Source organism: Lytechinus variegatus, chromosome 3 (assembly GCF_018143015.1).
Source record: "Lytechinus variegatus isolate NC3 chromosome 3, Lvar_3.0, whole genome shotgun sequence".
Taxonomy (NCBI): domain Eukaryota; kingdom Metazoa; phylum Echinodermata; class Echinoidea; order Temnopleuroida; family Toxopneustidae; genus Lytechinus; species Lytechinus variegatus.
This window is the reverse complement of record NC_054742.1, coordinates 32441615-32464388: the sequence shown is the minus strand read 5'-3', so window position 1 is coordinate 32464388 and position 22774 is coordinate 32441615. Positions and strand designations below refer to the sequence as shown.

General features: G+C 35.8%; 2 protein-coding genes across 2 annotated transcripts in view; one reads left to right on the top strand and one right to left on the bottom strand.

Annotated features, from left to right (window-relative positions):
* LOC121410795 (ralA-binding protein 1-like) overlaps positions 1–6244 on the bottom strand; it is a 41495-nt gene extending 35251 nt beyond the window's left edge. The window contains exon 1 of the mRNA XM_041603108.1: positions 6011–6244. Coding sequence (XP_041459042.1) covers positions 6011–6098 — 88 coding nt within the window. The 5' untranslated portion in view covers positions 6099–6244. The remainder of the gene's footprint in view (positions 1–6010) is intronic.
* A 3261-nt stretch (positions 6245–9505) lies between these two features.
* LOC121410793 (src kinase-associated phosphoprotein 2-A-like) lies at positions 9506–20350 on the top strand. The gene is made up of 7 exons (XM_041603105.1): positions 9506–9716; positions 13224–13358; positions 14923–15117; positions 15625–15705; positions 16010–16221; positions 17534–17612; positions 18717–20350. The coding sequence occupies exons 1-7, from the start codon at positions 9665–9667 to the stop codon at positions 19421–19423; spliced, it is 1461 nt and encodes a 486-aa protein (XP_041459039.1). The 5' UTR covers positions 9506–9664; the 3' UTR covers positions 19424–20350.
* The last annotated feature ends 2424 nt before the right edge of the window (positions 20351–22774 follow it).

The window sequence follows — 22774 nt, the reverse complement described above, 5'->3', positions numbered from 1 at the left end:
TAAAGAGTTTGTACACATGTATCACCATAAGAAAAAGCAAAGATATTTTGAGGGCATTTTATAGTCCATCAAAGGGAAAGTTGTTCACATGTGACATCACACATCCTTGTCGCATTGCCAATGGGCGGATCTCCATGGCATTAGTGAGTGCAATATTCAAATGCTCATATAACTTTCTCATTATTTGTCCAATTTTTCTCAAACTTTCTTTGTTCTTATTCTTTGATTTTTCTGTTTCGACTCAAGCCTACTTGTTTAAAAGGTTTCATTCCCCTTTAAGTAGGGTTGCCGATGCTTGAAGTGTGATGATTCAACACATGTGTATGAAGTAGAGATAATGAAGCTTGAGGGCACTACACAAAATACTGATATGAACCACATTGCTTATGACAAGGATATATGAAACCAGTCTAGGGGAAGATCCATCACTACTCTGCTATACAGACCCATACAGCCAACAATGACTAGTGTACAAGTACTGAAGGCCCTCTCACTCAATGTATGTGCCAGTTCTTTTGTAAAGACCCACTTATTGATCAAAGTTTCAATTAGGGTCTGCAGGCCATCATGGCCATGGCAAACTACATGTAGTTATCCAAAGGGTTTGTTATTTTATGTGTGGCATCATATCTCCTTGGTGGCATCATCTTGGTAGTAATGTCGATGGGACGATTTGGCTATCTAAACATTCAAATAGTCATAACTTTCTTTATCATTCATTCCATTTTTATCAAATTATCATTGATAGGTCTGTTTCCTGGATATTTCTGTTGTATGCATACTTTAACTTACTTCAAGGATTACATTCTCCTTAAACAGTAATAATAATAATCCAGCAATACATATAACAGAAACGACAAAGATTTACATACTTAAGACCAGAAGCACCCATCTCTTTTTGTATGCTTAGACTACATCTGACTCATCACTCAACTGACTGCCTCCATGTAAGAGGATAAACCAAAAAGAAAGACCTTTAATGATAAAAAACAGCAATGCTGACTTTGAAAATGACTACGTATATGAATTATTCACCAAAAACAACGTTCATAATATTTCATATGAGAATAACAATACTATGTTCATTGACCCTAAATGACATAATTTGACCTTGATCCCGTGACCTTAGACTTGTGCAAGATGATCAGTGATGGCCAAAGTTCATTGATCTCAAAGGTCAAGTCCACCTCAGAAAAATGCTGATTTGAATCAATAGAGAAAAATCAGACAAGCGCAATGCTTAAAATTTCATCAAAATCGGATGTAAAATAAGAAAGTTATGACATTTCAAAGTTTCGCTTATCTTCAACAAAATAGTTATATGAACGAGCCAGTTACATCCAAATGAGAGAGTCGATGATGTCACTCACTTCACTATTTCTTTTGTTTTTTATTGTTTGAATTATACAATATTTCAATTTTTAAGAATTTGACAATTAGTACCTCCTTGCCTGAAGCACAAAATGTTAAATTAATGGAATTCCATGTGTTTAGGGAGGAATGAAACTTCATTTTACATGACAATGATGAGAAAATCAAAATATTTCATATTTAATATAATAAAATACAAAAGAAATAGTGAGTGATGTCATCAACTCACTCATTTGGATGTAAATGCCATATCTTTCTTATTTTACATCAGATTTTGATGAAATTTTCAGTGTTGTGCTTGTTGAATTTTTCTCTTTTTATTCAAATCAAGTTTTTGTTGGGGTGGACTTGTCCTTTAAACCAGCGGGGGGGGGGTACTCCAATTATAACATGATACCTGCATGTACGTCTCACACCAAAAGCAAAAATAGGGGGCTCTGGAACTAAACTTTGGTCTTCATTTCTTAAAGGAGAATAAAGGTTAAAATTCATGTTTGGGGCTTCTTATACCCCTTTCATAAACCTATCCTCCAATTAGCCGCCTAAGAGTAATGCGGATAATTCCATAAAAATTGCATTCACAAACTCTGAAAATAAGCCGCATTATTTTTACGAGCGCCCGTCCTGAAAAAGACGGATAATCGTCATGACAACTGGACACGCCCCCTCCGATGTGGTTTTGTTGGAAAAAGGGTAACCGTGTGACCGTACCATGGCAATTATCCGCATTATTTGAAAATGCGTTCATAAACTCAAAATCTTGTCCCGATGCTGCTATTATGCGGCTAATAGCAGCATCAAAATAATGCGGATAACTCTGGTCCTTCTCCAATTTTACGACCAAATTATGCTGCTATTAGCCGCATAATTGGGTTTATGAAAGGGGTATTAGTCTTAATTTCAAGTTATATCTTACAAATTTGAGAAATTGTAAATTTGAAATCAAATGAAAGCTACGATTTTATATGAAGCTGCATGCTGTCATTTTGTTTGGACTTCCAGGGGAGTGTGACGTTTTTGCGCTCTATGTGTGTGATTCGCTATATTGTGGCCTATTTCACTATTAAAACTCAGGAACCAAACATTTCAAATATTTTCAATAGTATTTTCCAACTGAACTATAAAAATGTTTTAACTTATACTTATATAATTTCTTTTTTTTTAAATAGTTTAATTTTAATTGTTTAAGAGCATGAATAACATCAGAATGTTCACTTCATCAAATTGATCATCAAGCTATCGCATAGTCTGCTGCAGATTGCGTGTTTTGCTAGTCTACTGACCGTTTGGCAGAGCCAGGTTTAACTAGAATTAGAAACTTATCCATCTCGCACTCCGACACGGCGATGTCGATAATCAGCGCTGTCACAATCACCAGCTGATCGCATACAATTCTGTGCATGCCTAGTACACATAATATACCGTACGATGCATGTGGTCTCGTTACCAGCTGTGCAGTCTAATCGTGCACGCGTACAAGTGCAAGTGCGTCAACAGTTCTAAAAACCCAGTGCTAAAGACTGCGTACTCCGCATCCCATATTGCATTGCGCGTTTATATACAATCGCGAAGCTTCCGGTGTTACGGAAGGCTCGGATATTGCATCGACCGTTCAACTTAAGGCTGGCAAGGGCGATATAAAAGATGCGCTTGCTCCGCCGCTGGAGAATGTAATTATGTGAAGTATTTTTTACATTGTCGATGGTATTTTATTGGGGTGATTCTGAAATAAATAGTCGCCCCTAAGCATTGGGTTTTGAGAATTTTTAGGGGCGATTTGGGCTGTCATGGAATCGCCCATCACCCCTGTGTAATTCCGACGCTGCTTTGACTCATCCTGAAGTGCTTATTTTAAATGATTAAGAAAATGATGTGTCATTCGAAATTTCATACTGAGGGCGCAAAAAAAAGACATGATATGAATCTGCAGAGAAATGACATGAAGTTTCATAGAATTTGATAAAAAATATTGTTCTTTTTAATTCAATACGACACAAATTTGGTAACTTCCTCTTTATAAATGAGGGCTTGTTTGCCACCTAATAATGGCTGTTTAGTAATGAGCTTAACAGTGGGAGAAGTGGCCTATATGGGTATGACAGCAAAAATTGATATAAAGATTTTACCCGCCTGGTGCCGACCCAACCAGAAGTGTGGAAATGTTGCGTGATCAATTTTTAAAAAAATTCTTCAGCCTAACCATAATTACTCTAATTCAATGCCCTTATGTATGTACATTTGAACTTTAACTGGCAAGAAACACACTAGTCCTGCAGCCGAGGTGGAAAAACAGTGTTAGAGAAAGGGTGAGGGAAACAAAGGAGAACTTTGATATTGTCATTTAACCGCGTGAAGCGCTGAAGCAAAATTATATGTATAAATTTAGAACGAGAGTGAAGTAGTTTCATTATGGTACTAATTAAGGATATAAAGAAAAACCCATGAAGCTTTTTTTCTTTCCTTTCTTCCCTTAGATTTTCTTTTTCTTCTCTCTTTTCTCTTCTTTTTTTTTTCTTTTTGAGGACTTTTTTTTTTTGGGGGGGGCGACCGCCCCCACTGCCCTCCCTGGCTATGCGCCTGCATTCTCCCCTTTAAACAAGATTATCTCTGTCAATATTTGACATCATGAGTTGATTTAAGCACCATGATATTTCACAAGCTTTCCAAAACCAGTACCAAATTTGTTGGGATTCCTCCAAGATTTCAAAAAGTCACTGTCTCCCAACTCAAACATGCTGGCTTTATTTTTTTTTTTTACAGTTCACAAAATCTGCATATTTTCCCCTATAAGTTGGAATATCTCTGTCAATAGACCAGTTCGTAATTACTTCATGGGCAATTTTGGTCAATTGACCTTTCATTTCTTTCATCATGATAGGCAGATTTCAAAGCAAGATATTACGTAAGCTTGCCTTACATAGCAGGATGAAGGAATTGAATAGACCAGGTGACCAGAATAGCACACCAATGAACGCTTAATGAAGGTATTTGTTGCATTCCTACTTTGAATGCATATCTTAGCATGTTGCACAATGTACTTGACAAACTGTGAAATACTAGTCGTTCGTGGAAGCATTGTTGTTTTTTGTGGATGTAAATAAAAACGACAATTCAAAAGAATATATGAATAATCAAGACATCAGAGTTGGTGCTTATCTCATTAGATTTTAAAGCACCATGTCACTTTAGTGCAAATGACCTTCTTCTGATCATGCGAATCTTTTGATCATGCGCAGAAAGGAACTACGAACTGGCTTATATATCAGACAATGAGTTGATTGAAGCACCATTATTTTCTTATTTCACAAGCTTTCCAATGGTATCAAATTTGTTGGGATTCCTTCAGGATTTCAAAGACTCAACGAACTCCCTAATCTAGACTGTCTAGATGAGTAGATTCTAGATTTATAATGTTTTTCTAGTGCTCATGGTGATCTATTATTATCTATTATTTTTCAAACCTTGATCAACCAATTATTATAGTTTTGAAAACAATAATATGAACCACCCTGTACAATGAATTGTCGCCTAGGCTATAAAAAGTTAGGCTCTTTCTCTTAGACAGTTATCAAAATCATGCTAGATCTAATTTCAAATTGCTACTTGTCATGCTTGTGAAGTTGTGTTTTAAAGGGATGGTCCAGGCTGGAGATAATTATATTTGCATTATTAGGGTAAAACATTTCTAGGCATGTCTTTATGAATATTCATTAGGTGGGCTGATGTTGTCATATGACTCATATCCCCACTTGTTCTTTTGTATTTTATTATGCGAAATTAAGGTTATTCAAATTTTTTCTACCGAAAACTAAAACAATTGGATTGACAACTGATTAAATGCAATAGTTATTCATTGCCGCAACTTATTTCATAATAATGGAAACACATCATATATACATGTATGAAAAAATGATACATTTATGATTTCATGAAAGTGGGGATGTGACATCATCAGCCCACCTAATCTATATTCATGCAGAGATGCCAAGTTAAAAAAATGTTATGCATGAGATTTTCATGACTCGGCATCTCTGCATGAGCGCGGCCAGTACTTACACTTGTACGTTTCGAAATGGGCTTCATTTTGATATCGATCCATACTACAAAACCATGCGATGCACGCACGCGATTCATTGTATCACGTACTAGCTGTGCGCTGACTGCACTCTCGATTCGTCACGGACAATGCGTGAGACTTGGTGGTAGCGATGTGCATAGAACTGTTTTCACAAAATATTGAGACTTCAAAATGATGGAAAAATAATGAATTTGGGGCATTTCATGTGACAGCCTCAAAATTCCCAAATTGTGTGCAAAGTGAATGGGTGTGCAGACATGGGGTACCTTATTTTTTCAATCTGAAAATGACTGCCCGAGGGCGAGGTTTTTTCAAAGAAAATCCTATATAATTTATTTCAAATTTTCATGAGATATTTGGTACACTTAGGCCTACTCATGATAATATAAGGACCATTACTAACAGAAAGATTTTGTGAAATAAAAAGAAGTTCATGTTACATCTTAACTCAAATCGTTAGGTGCGCAGACTTGGCCTCTTTGTCTTGGGGACCACCATCCTACATTTTAAGAATAAGAGTTAAGACACCAGAAATGGCAATTAGTGGGACTGCATAGGTACCTGCACTGTATTCTTCCCTGGCCTGTTGAACAGCAGATGCAGCCTCTGGGAATTCCGCCTGATTAACGTGGCCTTCGTCAAAACTCATGATAATAACAGATCGTTCAACGAAACGAAAATGGAGGAGTATAGAACGAGAAATATAATTTTGCAGGATCAAAACGGACTCCTCCCAACACTTCTCGTTCAGAAACCTTAACCGGATCGATCGTTGAGGTTTACCCTCCCCTTCAGCTTCTCCCCCCGCGCCCCCCCCCCCGGCCCCCGTAGTATGTATTTTTTTCCAGGTTAATCTCCCGTGGCAATCTCTTTCACACAATACATGTGTTTATGATTGATTTATCTGTTTATCTGACAACAGATTAAAAATTTATGCTTAGATTTACCAAATCGGGACACGATCCTATCGATCCTATGCAGTGATATATGGGGGCGAGGGCATGAGTCAGTCCCAAAACTTCAAACAAATTAACTTTCACAAAGTTCACTCAAAGTGTGCACGAGAAAATGCAAAAGCGTTTCGGCCATAAATTTGGTCGCTTTCGAGTTACTTTTACTATTAATGCATCTTGCCCAGGGAATGCCCCCCCCCCAGAAAAAAACTCTGGTAACTTCCATCATGACAGATCATGGCCGGGGCTTTAATTGTGTAGTTCTATGTTCTTTGGAGTTAAAACAGATCAGTAACATATCTTTCCTTTTCATTGGCTTCATTCAGGGACGGCAGCCGGGAGGGGGCAGGTGGTACCTCTGCTTAACTCCCCCCCCCCAAAAAAAAAAAAATCCCTGGAGAAATTTTTTTTCACTTTTTTTGTCAAAATGGAAAATGCATTTTTTTAGTAAGACATAAATACATTTTTGGTTTAAAAAAAAAAATCACTTTTTTGTATCTCGCCTCTCACTCCTAGCTCACATCAATTATTGTTTAGTTTAGGTACTCATTCTGTTCATTATTACGAAAATGCTTAGAATGTCCAGTTTTCAGGTTTGTATATTACAGTCTGCATTCCCTAATAAAATTTCATAAGGCAATAATCATGATCTCATCTTTTAATGAGTTTAATTCCTGTTTGCTCGCTCTCATATATATATATATATATATATCAACTTTATATTTAGCTTATTCATTTTCATATTCTGAAGTTTGATTTCTTCATTGAACAAAGATCCTTATTTTCCTTTCATATTATTTTAAACGCATGCTGGAGCAACTTTATCACTCCGACTGGCCGCAAGCTTAAATCTCTCCCATGTACATGAAAGATATTTTTGGACACCCATTCTGAGCAAATTGCTTCGTTCGGTCGAACATTGTACGGTCAGATCAACTTGAATTCAGTAAATGACATCTAAATTCATTAAAACAATTACACGTTGTATACCCCGTATACACAGCGGCATAACAGGGGTCGGTGGCTAGGGGTGGGGGCCGGGGGGGGGGGGCAACCGCCAAAACTTTCCCGTAATATCATGGTATGAATTAACATGGTGTAATGAGGCGACAATTTTGAGAGGGCCAGATATTGCGTATCGGGTAGAATCCATCTTTAAAAACAAGTTGCGAGAGAGTAAAGCGAGCGAGCAACAATTTTGACATTTTAATACAAAAATCAAATTTTGTGATATCCAGAGAATAATATATTTAACCCTTCTCGCTTTCCATTCCCTTTTTGTACGTCACTGTGAACAAGATTCTTTGCGGCATGTAGCATGAAGAGTTTTTTTTTTTTAAGAAACGAGCGGCGCAGTATGGCACATGTGCTATAAAGCTGCTTAAAATAAATCCCGAGCGAGAGAAGCGAGCGAGAGAAAAAAAATCACCTTTTCATGAGAATCTAACTTTGAGATATTTTTTGACATCATATTCAGTAAAACTATCCTACACTTTTCCTTTGCTTTTCTTTCCTCCTATGTCTCCATTGTTCCTGGTGATCGTATTGTCTGTATAGCGGGATATGCATGTATAATCCTGTTAAAACCTCCCGTTTTCAAGTCAATATACACACCAAATAAAATTCCCGCACTCGCGTTATTATTGTTTTACCTAGCAACATATGCTTCTTTTTCATGACTACTTAAAGTGATTACCCAATATTAAGGTCTTAATATAAACCATTTCCTGTCCGTGATTACGTTCGCATTAGTGGATTAGTGAGATATGCCTGCTCTTCATGAATTCCTAAAATCAGTCCTTAAAATGTCCCTTTAGCTGATCTGAATATCAAAAATTTACAGCTCGTGCTTCGCGCTCGCATTATTTGGTTAGTGAAATACGTATGGTTTCGTGAATTCCTACAAACAAGCCTTTAAAAACCCCTCTTCAGGTCTGAATTTCCTAAATTTTCAGCTCGCGCTTCGCACTCTCAATATTTGATTAGTGAGATGCGTATGATAATCATGATTACAATGACTACAAATGTGCTTCACGTGTTCAGATGTAATTCTGACAAAATCAGCAAGCGCTTGGCACTGGCATTGTCACTATGGTGAGATATTTATACTATTAATGGATTCCTAAAATATATTCCCTAAAATCTCCCTCTTTGAGGTCAATATATACAAAAAAAATCAGCTCGCGCTTCGCGCTCGCATTGTTTAGCGAGACAGGTACGTATTATGATTAAAAAAACTTGATTATAATGTCCCATTTTTGGTCTGAATATAAAAAAAATTCAGCTCGCGCTTCGCGATCACAATGACTGCAAGAGCTTCCTTAAAATGTCTCTATTAGGTCAGTAAAACTTCGCGCGCTCACTAAGTTACTCAAAATTTTTGGTGGTGCCCCCCCCCAATGCCGTGACCCACGGTACGCCACTGATGGCCCCCTGCATGGTTTATGATCAGAAAAGAAATAGCAGAAGGAAAGGGGAAACGGGGTAAAGTAGACCAAAATAGGCCTATTATGGGGGAATATTGATATCTCAGAGGGCATATGGTACTTAGCAGGATTGTAGGCCTATATAGAGTTTTTACTTATTTTTTTAAACCTGAGTTCAGAATAATAAGATTATCTTATTATTCTAATCTTCACAACTAAACCCCAATCCAGTATCATACTGGATTGGGGTTTAGTTGTGAAGATTAGGATTATGTTCATTTTCCATCGGAGCAATCTCCGCTGAAGCAAATGACATGGAACCGAGTGGCAGCGGGGGTGGCAGTCAACGTGGAGGGTGGGGGGGTGGGGGGTTGTCACTCCCCCGGGGTCGCTCAATGCCCGGCCCGGGGCCCGACCGCAATGCCTGTGACCGCAGTTTGCAATATTGCTGCAGCGATCTATCGAATTTATTGTAAATTTGACTGCAATAGCTCATAATCTTGCAACACTCTCACAGTACTTCGACAACAATTATTTGGCCCCGATTCACCTATCCCTTGGACGCCCCATCCCACCCCACGGCCACCCCCACCCCACCCCCACCCATACACTATCGACCATCAGCGTCTCAAAATTTAGGGACAGTCCCTGCAAATGCTTGTGTTTCCATATTGCATGGTCATGAGCCAGTACCGTACGTACATACACCAGCTCGAGCTAGCTCCAGTGCATGCAGTGCAGTTCGAGTAAACTTGATTTCAGATTCAGATCGGGTGAGACCTTGAGAGGTTCATGTAGTTAGGGACTAGAATAATGAATGTCGACTGTGCTTAGATATGGCAGATACTCGGGATTTTCTTCTAGAAGAAATCAAGCACCTCCTGAAAGGTAATGCTAAAACATCGATTATAATAATCGAGAAAGAATGTGAGAGATATTTTGAGCAGGATTTTGCGTGTTTACTAACTACGATCATTTATTTTGCATGCGCCACTTCCGTGTTCTGTTCATTTGATTTACACGTATAAAAAGTTTTTCAAGTTAAAAAAAATATAACAATTCGTTTAGAGTTAGTGCAGTTTCTACTCTTTAATGATGTGTCATTTATGCGGATGCCCGGATGTCTACCGGTATATATCTTTCCATAGAGCTAATTGCCTATTAGGACTTTCATGAAATAAGAAATACTCTTACTAAAGTCTAAGTTACTGTCCAGGCTAGATTAGGCTTAGACCAAAAGCTTCGGTCTCTGTTATGTTGGTTGTTCAGCTGAACTCCGTTGGCTTCACTCACCAATGTGTACGAGGAGAAATAAAAAAAAAAAATGTTAAAAACTCCTCGAAACAGACGGCTGCCAGCTGTCTAGATTAGGCTAGGCTAAAATGCATGGAATTGGAGGAAGAGCAAATACCCTTTCATTGACATGCGATATATTCCCCATGAAATCGTTTTGGTAATTGATATAGCTTTATGATTGTGTTCCTTTAATTTTTTTTAAAGGTCAAGTCCACCCCAGAAAATTGTTGATTTGAATCGATAGAGAAAAATCAAACAAACATAACGCTGCAAATTTCATCGAAATCAAATGTAAAATGAGAAAGTTATTTTCATGACATTTTTAAGTTTCGTTTATTTTTCACAAAACAGTTAAATGCACAACTCAGTGATATGCAAAAGGCAGAGTCGATGATGTCCATCACTCACTATTTCTTTTGTTTTTTATTGTTTGAATAATACAATATTTCAATTTTTACAGATTTGACAAGAATGACCAACTTAACTTGACCATAAACTGTTAAAACAATTGTAATTCCACATGTCCAGGGAGAAATGAAACTTTGTTACACTTGACAAGGAGGAGAAAATTAGAATATTTAATAAAATACAAAAGAAATAGTGAGTGGGTGATGCCATCAGTCTGCCAATTCGCATACCAACCAGGATGTGCATATAACTGTTTTGTGAAATTAAGCGAAACTTTAAAATGTCTTAACTTTCTTATTTTTCATCCGATTTTGATGAAATTTTCAGTGTTTAGCTTGTTGGATTTTTCTCTTTTTTTCAAATCAATCTTTTGTTGGGGTGGACTTGTCCTAATGTTATTTGCAGCAAAAGGGAAGTGGATGGAGGGGGGGGGGGGTGACCCATGCAGGCCCAGGACCTCATAACACAAACTTTAAAGGAAAATGAAACCTTTGGAACAAGATAGCTTGTGTGAAAACAGAAAAACCAAAGAAACAGATCAACAAAAGTTTGAGAAAAAATCAGAAAAATAATGAGAAAGTTGTGAGTATTTGAATATTGCGATCACTAATACTATGGATATCCTCAAATTGGCAATGCAACAAAGATGTGTGATGTCACTTGTGAACAACTCTCCCCATTACTTTAGTATATCACTTAAATTGCCTCTTTTATCACATCTATCAGTAGATCATGTGTTCTTTCTATAGGAGGGCATGTAATACAGATCATACATCATGGATAAAGAGTTTGTATCACCATAAGAAAAGGCACAAAAAGACATTTTGAGGTTATTTTATAGTCCATCAAAGGGAAAGTTCACATAATCACATCCTTGTTGCATTGCCAATAGGAGGATCTCCATAGCATTAGTGATTGCAATATTCAAATGCTCATAACGTTCTCATTGTTTGTCCTATTTTCCTCAGACTTTCTTTGTTCTTATTCTTTGATTTTTCTGTTTTGACACAAGCCTTCTTGTTCCAAAGATTTCATTGTCCTTTAAAGGTTTCGCGATCAATCATCAAAATGAAACAACCAATCAAGATCTCTGTTGCATGCGCATTTACTAGGAACCTATCAGAATTGTTTTTTCAAATTAGCGATTAATTGCTAACCTTTGTGTTACGGGGCCCTGATCTCTCTTTAATACTCTTATTTCTTCACTTTTTGTTTCCTTTTCTCCTTTTTCACAAATTAAGAGATCATGGTGGCTGTGGGATTTTGTTTATTTTTTGTGATCAATATAAAAAAAATATTTTCTGCATTAATAATCCATATCCTCTTAGATCTGTAAATTCATAGCCTGGATGATGTTCACAAGTTTTTCTTTCAAATGATTTATATATATTCAGACATGAATTATCAATCAGGGATTTTATTATCTGTGGTTAACACGTACTGTACAAACATTACAGAAGAGTTATGAATAACTAAAATTTTGGCTGAGATGAAACGTCTCTGAAAAAAAAGAAAACCTTATAAATTGTCTTTATCATGATTTTTTTTTTTAATTTTCACAAGTTATTATTTGATTGCAAAAATGTATTACTTCATTGAAGTTTTCACAAAATTTTCTGTTTTAACAAATTTCAGTCTTCACTTTTAAATAAATCTTTATTTATACATGTATTGTTTGTGTATGCAATATTTGGTATCACGTAGCATAATCATCTGACTGGCTCAGGAAGAATCCCCCCCCTAAGTTAAAAAATAAATAAATGAATGATCAACAAAAGAATGAAATGTGATCCAGTGAATGAATGTTTAAATGAATGGATGTATGGTCTGAATGAATGATTGAATTAATTAATGAATAGATACATAAAATTGAATTAATAAATGAAGATGAAATATTTAGATGAATTAATAAATCTATGTAGATATAAATGAATGAGTGAGTGAGTGAATGAGCGAGTGAGTGAGTGAGTGAATGAATGAATGAATAAAATCAATGAATAAATGAATAAGGAAATAGATAATGACCAATTGAACAAAAATAATGATGAAAAGCGAATATTTAGATAGATGCTGTTGGTTGATAAATTAAGCTGAAATCAAAAGTGCAATATTTAATCTGTATATGAGAAACTGTGTTATCTTCTTTATGATCTCATGTAGTCATGTACATGTATGAGAACCCGTATCTGTACATGGGGAAAAATGACACTACTTTAACTGCATTCTTAACAGGAAGAATGTTGGGGAAATCCAAAATGATTTGGAAAGAGCTTGAATTTCCTGGTCAATCTAGTTTATATTTTCCTACTTGTTGGTTTATTCTATGCTGAAAAACATTTACCCTCATAATACTGAGATTCATTCAGGTGACTGCATACTGCACAGTGAGCTAGTTCTGTGTACTTGTGCACAGAAATTGTTCTACATTAAGAAAACAAAGCAAAACATAACAAGAAAATTAATTACATACAGGCCTATATCAAAGCAATCATTATTTTCTAATCAATCTTATTTATTGATGAATTTAGATATTTATGAAAATTGAGTGCGCGATTTAACTGAATTGTTATTTATCTTGTAGACTGAAAAGTAAGTACTTTTGAATGTTCGTTAGTCAAAATTTTTCACTGATTATTCTGATAGGAAAGTTCTGAAATTTGTAAGTAATGTCTTTTGTTTCCATGGTTGCAGAGGTGAATGACTTTCTTTCAATTACACTGAAGAAGGAGAAGCTAAAGAAAGATGTTGGATCTAAGAGAGAAGATTTATGTCAACAGATCACCTCTGTCATTGGTAAAGTTGACAAGATATTGCCAGTAGAACAGGGTAAGTTAGCCTTATTAGGTATTGACTCTTTTTATTTATCTTGCATCCCAACTGAGTAAACATCATTCTATGTGTATTTAGCAAATAATTGTTGAACATTAAATGAATTAGTAAGTTGGAACATTGAAATGGATCATTTTTTTTCAGAACAGAACATGCTTTAACGTGAATTTTAACATTTAACTTTTATTCATATTTTAAGTGTTCTTAGTTGATTTTCCCTTATACATGTATTTGTTCCTACATTTTATGCCTATGGCTGTGTGATAATAAAAAAGTCACGAAACAAATTCAAAATAAAAATAGTCAACCTTTTACAAAATATTTTTCTCACATTTTTGTCTCACCTGCGAAGCAAAGTGAGACTATAGGCGCCGCTTTTCCGACGGCGGCGGCGACGGCGGCGGCGTCAACATCAAATCTTAACCTGAGGTTAAGTTTTTGAAATGACATCATAACTTAGAAAGTATATGGACCTAGTTCATGAAACTTGGCCATAAGGTTAATCAAGTATTACTGAACATCCTATTAGAGTTTCATGTCACATGACCAAGGTCAAAGGTCATTTAGGGTCAATGAACTTAGACCATGTTGGAGGAATCAACATCGAAATCTTAACCTGTGGTTAAGTTTTTGAAATGTCATCATAACTTAGAAAATATATGGACCTAGTTCATGAAACTTGGACATAAGGTTAATCAAGTATCACTGAACATCCTGCATGAATTTCACGTCACATGACCAAGGTCAAAGGTCATTTAGGGTCAATGAACTTTGGCCGAATTGGGGGTATCTGCTGAATTTCCATCATAACTTTAAAAGTTTATGGATCTGATTCATGAAACATGGACATAATAGTAATCAAGCATCACTGAACATTTTGTGCAAGTTTCAGGTCTCATGATTAAGGTCAAAGGTCATTTAGGGTCAATGAACTTTGGCCGATTTGGGGGTATCTGTTGAATTACCATCATAACTTTGAAAGTTTATTGGTCTAGTTCGTTAAACTTAGACATTAGAGTAATCAAGTATCACTGAACATCCTGTGCGCATTTCAGGTCACATGACCAAGGTCAAAGGTCAATGAACTTTGGCCGAATCTGTTGAATTACCATCATTACTTTGAAAGTTTATGGATCTGATTCATGAAACTTGTACATAAGAGTAATCAAGTATCACTGAATATCCTGTTTGAGTTTCAGGTCACATGATCATGGTCAAAGGTCATGTAAGGTCAATGAACTTTGGCCATGTTGGGGTTTTTTGGTGAATAACCATCATATCTCTGTAAGTTTATTGGTCTAGTTCATAAAAAGTGGACATAAGAGTAACCATGTATCACTGAACATCTTGTGCGAGTTAGAGTAGTATTCAAAGTCAGCACTGCTGCTATATTGAACCGCGTGATGCTGATGAGATGGCCAGAGGCATTCCACTTGTTGTTCTAAACAGTTAAAAACCTGTTGTTCATTAATCTTACTTGAAATTATTTCAACACTGTACTAATCATCATTTGTCATTCAAGATTCTTCAATGTACACATTGGTCATCATTTTTTTTATAGAGGAATATGCTGATGTGGAGATAGAGGAATCCCACAATGCACCTCCCATCGAGGAAGAAGGTGAGCTGTATGAGGATACAGCCATCCCAGACTCTCCCAATAAGAACATGATGTCCCAAGGCTCTGACCATGATACCTTGGAAGAACCAGAATTACCCCAGGCATCAGAAAAGGATGAAAATGGAGAACCATACAGTAAGAAGCCCTCTCTTGAGTTATTTACAACTCTTTGTACTCGGCACTTGTTATGGTCTGGTGCAATATACTACCAGGAAAAGACACTCTTGTTATTTTTTTAATAGTTTTGATACATCTGATTTGAATGGTACTTTAACTGCACACTCAAAATACTTGCATGAAGTATTATAAAAGCTTGATGTAATTTGATATGAATTTGAAAGTTCGAAAATATAAACGCAAAGAACATCATAATTTGAAACATGTTGTGTGATGAATTTCTGGCTGTATCTCTTCCCCTTTATCTCCCATAACTTGCCTGATGTGATAAAGTAAAGTAATTATTCATAGAGATGGTGTTAAAAAGATCTAAAAAAAATTACAAAACCACAGTATGGTTAAGTTCAAAAGCTCTTTTTTGCCAACCCAGCCACCCACTTGAGTTCCCTCCCATGTTTCTAGCCCACCCAATCATGTATATTACATTGCGGTTAGTGCATTGTATCGTGCATAATTTTTTTTCAGGTGACATGAAAATTGGTCCAATAGCTGCTACGGACCTCACCAAACCCATCAAGGAAGGCTATCTAGAGAAAAGGAGGAAAGGTATTTCAACATTTTCTTCAACTTTTTCCAACAGTATGCCAGTACTGTTATGTAATGATATTTTTGTTATTTCCTGTTGTGAACAATTAAACTGTTCCTGAGTGCTCTAACTTGGATAATTGTTCCCATTTTAAAACCAGTTCAATAATCTATTAAGTAAATTACACTGTAAACTTACTTGATGATTGTTATGAGATAAAGGTAAGATGAACTTGAATTGAGCAAGTTAGGAACATGTTCCAGAGATATTGAAACTTATGTTGTTTTACCTAATTCACTTTGATTAATCCTGCCGTTCATTTAGAGGGTCAACTTGGAATTTCCCAGTGGCAGCGTCGCTACTGTGTCATCAAAGAAAACATCTTCTACTACTTTAAGAACCCCAATGACAAACAGCAGAAGAATGTAATTATACTGAATGGATACGAGGCAAGGCCAAACTCAGACTTTGATAAGAAACACAAGAAGAGAGACTTCATCTTTGAAGTTGTCTGCCCAGCAAAAAGGTCATATCAAGTAAGTTGTGTTAGGCTCACCAAATAATTTTATGAAAGGGGGGATATATAATGAAAAGAGAGGAGAGCAAACCAGTTTTGAATCTGAAGTCAATCCCATCAAATTTGGTTACAAAATAAGTAAGTATGAAAGTTTGATCAGTTAAAACATCTGCTGTTAAATATTTTTGTTACATTGGCTATCCATAGTGAAGTCACATCTGCTGTTGAATATTTTTGTTACATTGGCTATCCATAGTGAAGTCACATCTGCTGTTGAATATTTTTGGTTACATTGGCTATCCATAGTGAAGTCACATCTGCTGTTGAATATTTTTGTTACATTGGCTTTCCATAGTGAAGTCACATCTGCTGTTGAATATTTTTGTTACATTGGCTATCCATAGTGAAGTCACATCTGCTGTTGAATATTTTTGGTTACATTGGCTATCCATAGTGAAGTCACATCTGCTGTTGAATATTTTTGTTACATTGGCTTTCCATAGTGAAGTCACATCTGCTGTTGAATATTTTTGGTTACATTGGCTATCCATAGTGAAGTCACATCTGCTGTTGAATATTTTTGTTACATTGGCTATCCATAGTGAAGTCACATCTGCTGTTGAATATTTTTGTTACATTGGCTATCCATAGTGAAGTCACATCTGCTGTTGAATATTTTTGTTACATTGGGTATTCACAATGAAGTCACATATGTAGACCATGGTTTGGGTTAAACAAGAGTTTAGAATAGGCTGCAAAGAACAACTGCAATATTCACCATTGCCATCTTTATGTCACTAGGAAGTAACCTAAGCCTCGCCAGGAAGTAATTTAGCATAAACTTGTTGAAACAGGATTTTCCCTTACAAAGCGGGTTTATTCTACAAAATAATTTTGCATTTCCCTTGGTACTTTCCTACCATTGGCTTTTTTGGGGTAGGGATAGGGGTGATCTGACAGTGTATCTGTTCTTGCATGCTATCATATGAATGTATCAAGCATTTTGTCAATTAGAGTTCAGGCTATTTAATAGTTCAAGTATAATATAATTATTTAACTATTTCAATTACATTCTGTCTAATATTTCAGTTTGGTATTTGACAAATCACTGAATTGAGAGGACTTCTCAGAGGAAAAATCAACAGGATGCACTTTGGCACCAAGCCTGGCTGAAATTATCAAATTCATGGATAGCACTAACAAATCCAATATCATTATCAACAAAGAGCTCAATAAGAAGAGAGTCAAGATAAACCTTTTAATTGTGTCACTACATTGAGATCACAGTTTATAGATATCACATGAATGTTTCTCTTGTTCTTGACATTCAGTTCATAGCATCTAGCAATGAAGAGATGAGATCCTGGATTGATGCGATATCTTCTGCCAGCACTATTGTCCCAGCTGTTGGTAAGTAGATCAAGGAACAATTAAAGCATGTTAAGTAACAATTAAATTCAAAAGTGTTTTCCAAGGTACATCAAGATGTTGATCCATGCTATTCCCAGTAATGCGGTATACATACTTAGTGAATATAAAGGTTATATATTTTCAAGTTTTGAATTGAATTCATTGTCAGATAGAATGGAAGGTTATTGTACATAATATTTCATGAAAGATGCAATATAACAAATGAAAATGTCTGAAGTAAAAACTTACAGTTCCCAACAATTTTCTTTCTTTCTTCTTTCCATTTGGGAGTATTTGTTTTTCTCAAGTAGTTAATGTAGTGAAATTTGCAGAAAACAGTCATATCTTGCTAATGTGCAGAAACAAAACCTATAAGAAGTTAGAGTTAAAGGTGCCTTTATTTTCAAATATAATATTATTCCAAGAGACAGTAATTTTGATGTGCAATAGGCAAAGTTTTAATACTCAGTATGGAAAGGCACAGAAACTGCACTCTTTTATTAACGGTTGGTCTTTGGAGATTTTGTTCACTTTGTGATAAGATATTTTAGCATTGTTGGGACATGGAAACGTGACTTAATGGATTCTGGGCTAGTGTATTTAACTAGCTTGGCAGGAAGATACAACTATTTCTTTTTTTGTACTTACTTTTGTAATTACCTGAACAGTCCACATGTTTAGTACTAGTAAGTGTTTCATATATCATGTCACACTACCATAAGTGCTAAATTTCTCATGAGATTATATGTATCAAGTGGTTTTCTTCATGTAGAGAAAGCAAGATTTACATACCCTCATTATCATATTAAATCTACAAGCTATACTTCCTTGTTTAAACAAACAAAAATAGGAAATTGAAACAGTCTTCTTTGGATGGAGACGACTAGTTGGATAATTATAGGTGGATCAGTCCAAACACCTCTCCATCAAAATAAAATGTTTTGAAAATCTTGTGAAAATGAAGGAGAGGGGGTCACTTGTGTTTTGGATTTTTACACTTGTTGAAATCTTTTATGAAAATATGATAGGAGGATCTGGCAGATCTTATGCTTAAAGAGCCATCTCTTGAATATACTCTCTTTATTTTTCTTTCCCCTTTTATAGAATCATCCACAAAGCCCATTCCAGAGGCTGTGGCAGGTACACCTCCCCCTCCTGAAAAACCACCATCTCCAATACCCGAAGACTTTGATGAGACTTATGATGACGTAGAGACTTATCAAAAGTCAAAGATTCAGAAGCCTCCTGAAGTTCCTCCGCCTCCAGGTGACCAGGGTGAGATATATGATGATACCGAGCTAGAGATCATTGACACTGATGAAGTATATGAGGATGTATCCAGTGGTACCAAAGAACCAGAAGCAGCACCCAGACCACCACCAGCTCGACACGGTGCACTACCAGAAGTACCACATTCGCCATCCCAACCCACCATGCAACTTCCAGCGATTCCTACGTCTCAGCGTCCCAAGCCAGATCTCCCAAGGAAGGTGTCGGATGAGAAGCCTGCACCTGCACGAAGGGCAAGTGACGAGAAGACCCCTACAAAGACTGAAAGCTTGCCACCTTTACCAACCTCAACCCCGACCGTACCTCCCAAACCAGAACCATGGGAAGAGGATTATGACAACATTTATATGGGTATGTGGGACTGCTTTCCCGATGATGATAATGAATTGGAGTTCAAGAGAGGAGAATTGGTTCATATCATAAGTAAAGAGTTCGACTCCTTCAACTGGTGGGTAGGTGAGAAGAACAGCAAAATTGGTCTGGTGCCAAAAACCTACCTAATGATGGCATATAGTTTATGATGCAAGCTTTGAAAAGTTGGGCGGTTTTCAGAGTCACTTCTTGGCAAAGCAGTAAGGAAGGAAGTCTCATATATATCCACTGAATACATTCATTCGCAAGTGAAATATGCAGCATTTAAACGAGAAATGCATCTCAGTATGAACAATTTTTATTTTAAGTATATATATTTCACATATTATGATAATCACTTTAGTTATACATTTTTTATTTTTATACATTTTTCAAACATGTACATCATATTTTCTATTATTCTGATCATATGTTCTTTTTTTGGGGGGGTGGCTATCTTTTATTCTGGAAATAGAATTTACATGAAACCACTCTTTTCTGTATGGTTATCTCATCGATGGGCTCTCTTTATATAACTTCTATTATGGTGCAGAAGGAGGACTGACTTTTCTTGATGAGGGTCCATTTTTAAATACATAAAGGTGTGTTACATGACTGTTCTAAGATTTACTCTAGTCTTGTATCTTACCTACTGTGGAGAAAACAAAGAAAATATCAAGAATTTCAATCTACCAATAATGAGTGACAATTGTTGAAAAGCTAAGTTTCTGTGGTAGCATTCATGACCATACATTGTGACTTTTGTGATGCACTAAACAAGGGCTATTTTTACACACCAACTTGTTCCATGTTTGCTGTAGTTGTAGTCAAGCACAAAGTATTACTAGTTTTCACTTTACTTACATATAACCTATATTATTTTCATATTTTAAAATGTCTATTTTGCTTAATATTATAATATATGTTTAAGTTATGTGAAAACAGATGGCTGTAATTGTATTTTCAACTCATTAGGCATTGTTAACATCAGTGCATGTTTCTTGGTACATACGTATTTAGCAGGTAGTAGTAGATGGATAAAATCAATAGATAGCGTGTAATGTACTGTGAAATATAACTGATTTTCTTGCACTGAACCTCTTTTTGTTTGCTTCTTAATTCAGAGCAGTGGTGAACACATAAGTCTCTATAAACATTGTCTAGACCTCATTAGGTGCCTTTAAGATTGGAAAAAGTGGCTTCTTTAATGATCCTTGACCTTAAGTAATGTTCTTTTCTACACTGCAACACAACAGAAAATGATAAGGGATACACTTAAAAAATCAGAATCTATCTGACTTTGATTTTACAGACATTTTTTACATTAATCTCATATCCATAATGCCAACTCCCTTGATCAATTTCAGACCTTGCTAATTAATTAAACCCATCTTTTCAATGTCTAGATATCAGTTGTGGGTTGGTTCATATGGAGGTGCACATCTTAGTTGTGTTTTGTTTGTCTCTTTAAATTTTGTTTTAAAATTCATTACGACTACTTTTTAGTTTCCCCTGTAATTTAATTTGATAAAGCAGATAACTGAGCACTTAGAAACCTCTGTATTAAGCACCCTACATGTTATTATTATTATCATGTAATATGTATTTCTATATAATTCATCAAGGAAGCATTGTGACCAGTAACCATATAGCAACTTATCCTTTACTCAAGTTTCATATAGTTTTAATTTCTTAATGTTGGATGCCAATCATTGATTTCTTTGTTTCATGCCAATATTCACAATAACTGAATTTTATATAAATGCTATCCTAAATGCAAGCCTTGTATTACCTGCAGCCATATAGGTACCTCCAAGATTAAAGGTAAAAGAAAGTAGTTGCAGCAAACAATTATTTCACAAGAAATTTTGGTAAATCAAGATTAATTGTCACCATGTAATCATATATCTAGATCTGGTACATTAATGTAAATCTATCTTTGTAAAATCATGAGATCTGATAGTCACCAACACAGAAAAGCATTTGTGGGACAGTGCATTAATATTGTTTCGAAAAATACCAAACATTTGATGGAATTATTTCTCAGCAATTACTTATTTTCTTCCAGAGTCATTTGGCACATGAGTTTTATTATTATTGTTGTTATTATTTATTTTTTATTTATTGATTTTTTTATTTTTTTTTGGGGGGGGTATCGATTTAACACGTAATACATTCATCCACAGTTTTTGTCTCACCTGCATAGCAGAGTGAGACTATAGGCGCCTCTTTTCCGACGGCGGCGGCGGCGTCAACATCAAATCTTAACCTGAGGTTAAGTTTTTGAAATGACATCATAACTTAGAAAGTATATGGACCTAGTTCATGAAACTTGGCCATAAGGTTAATCAAGTATTACTGAACATCCTTTTAAAGTTTCATGTTACATGACCAAGGTCAAAGGTCATTTAGGGTCAATGAACTTAGACCATGTTGGAGGAATCAACGTCGAAATCTTAACCTGAGGTTAAGTTTTTGAAATGTCATCATAACTTAGAAAATATATGGACCTAGTTCATGAAACTTGGACATAAGATTAATCAATTATCACTGAACATCCTGCGAGAGTTTTATGTCAAAGGTCATTTAGGGTCAATGAACTTTGGCCGAATTGGGGGTATCTGCTGAATTTCCATCATAACTTTAAAAGTTTATGGATCTGATTCATGAAACATGGACATAATAGTAATCAAGCATCACTGAACATTTTGTGCAAGTTTCAGGTCTCATGATTAAGGTCAAAGGTCATTTAGGGTCAATGAACTTTGGCCGATTTGGGGGTATCTGTTGAATTACCATCATAACTTTGAAAGTTTATTGGTCTAGTTCGTTAAACTTAGACATTAGAGTAATCAAGTATCACTGAACATCCTGTGCGCATTTCAGGTCACATGACCAAGGTCAAAGGTCAATGAACTTTGGCCGAATCTGTTGAATTACCATCATTACTTTGAAAGTTTATGGATCTGATTCATGAATCTTGGACATAAGAGTAATCAAGTATCACTGAACATCCTGTGTGCGAGTTTCAAGTCACATGATCAAGGTTAAAGGTCATGTAAGGCCAATGAACTTTGGCCATGTTGTGTTTTTTTTTTTAATAACCATCATATCTCTGTAAGTTTATTGGTCTAGTTCATAAAAAGTGGACATTAGAGTAACCATGTATCACTGAACATCTTGTGCGAGTTAGAGTAGTTTTCAAAGTCAGCACTGCTGCTATATTGAACCGCGTGATGCAGGTGAGATGGCCAGAGGCATTCCACTTGTTCCTTTAGGTGCCACATCAAAGGGTGCAAACTTTTTTTTTCTCTGCATTCTAAAAACTGGCCTCAAAATGAATTGTTGGCACCCCCTTTTTATGTTTAGACATTCTCAAGACTAAAGTATGATCAAATGAAAAAAAAAGGATGATCTGAACATTAATAAAATATTGTGATTAAAGTAATCAAAACATCAATAATTCTCAGTTTCATTATTTCTGTAATGTACTGTATGCAATTTTGTTGATTTTTTCAAAT

Bases quoted from the DNA above. Each gene is read 5' to 3' on its own strand.
- LOC121410793 (XM_041603105.1), top strand. From the start codon at position 9,665: ATGGCAGATACTCGGGATTTTCTTCTAGAAGAAATCAAGCACCTCCTG. The intron at 15,118-15,624 runs GTAAGAAGCCCT...ATTTTTTTTCAG, and splicing joins TGAAAATGGAGAACCATACA to GTGACATGAAAATTGGTCCA. The intron at 15,706-16,009 runs GTATTTCAACAT...CCGTTCATTTAG, and splicing joins TCTAGAGAAAAGGAGGAAAG to AGGGTCAACTTGGAATTTCC.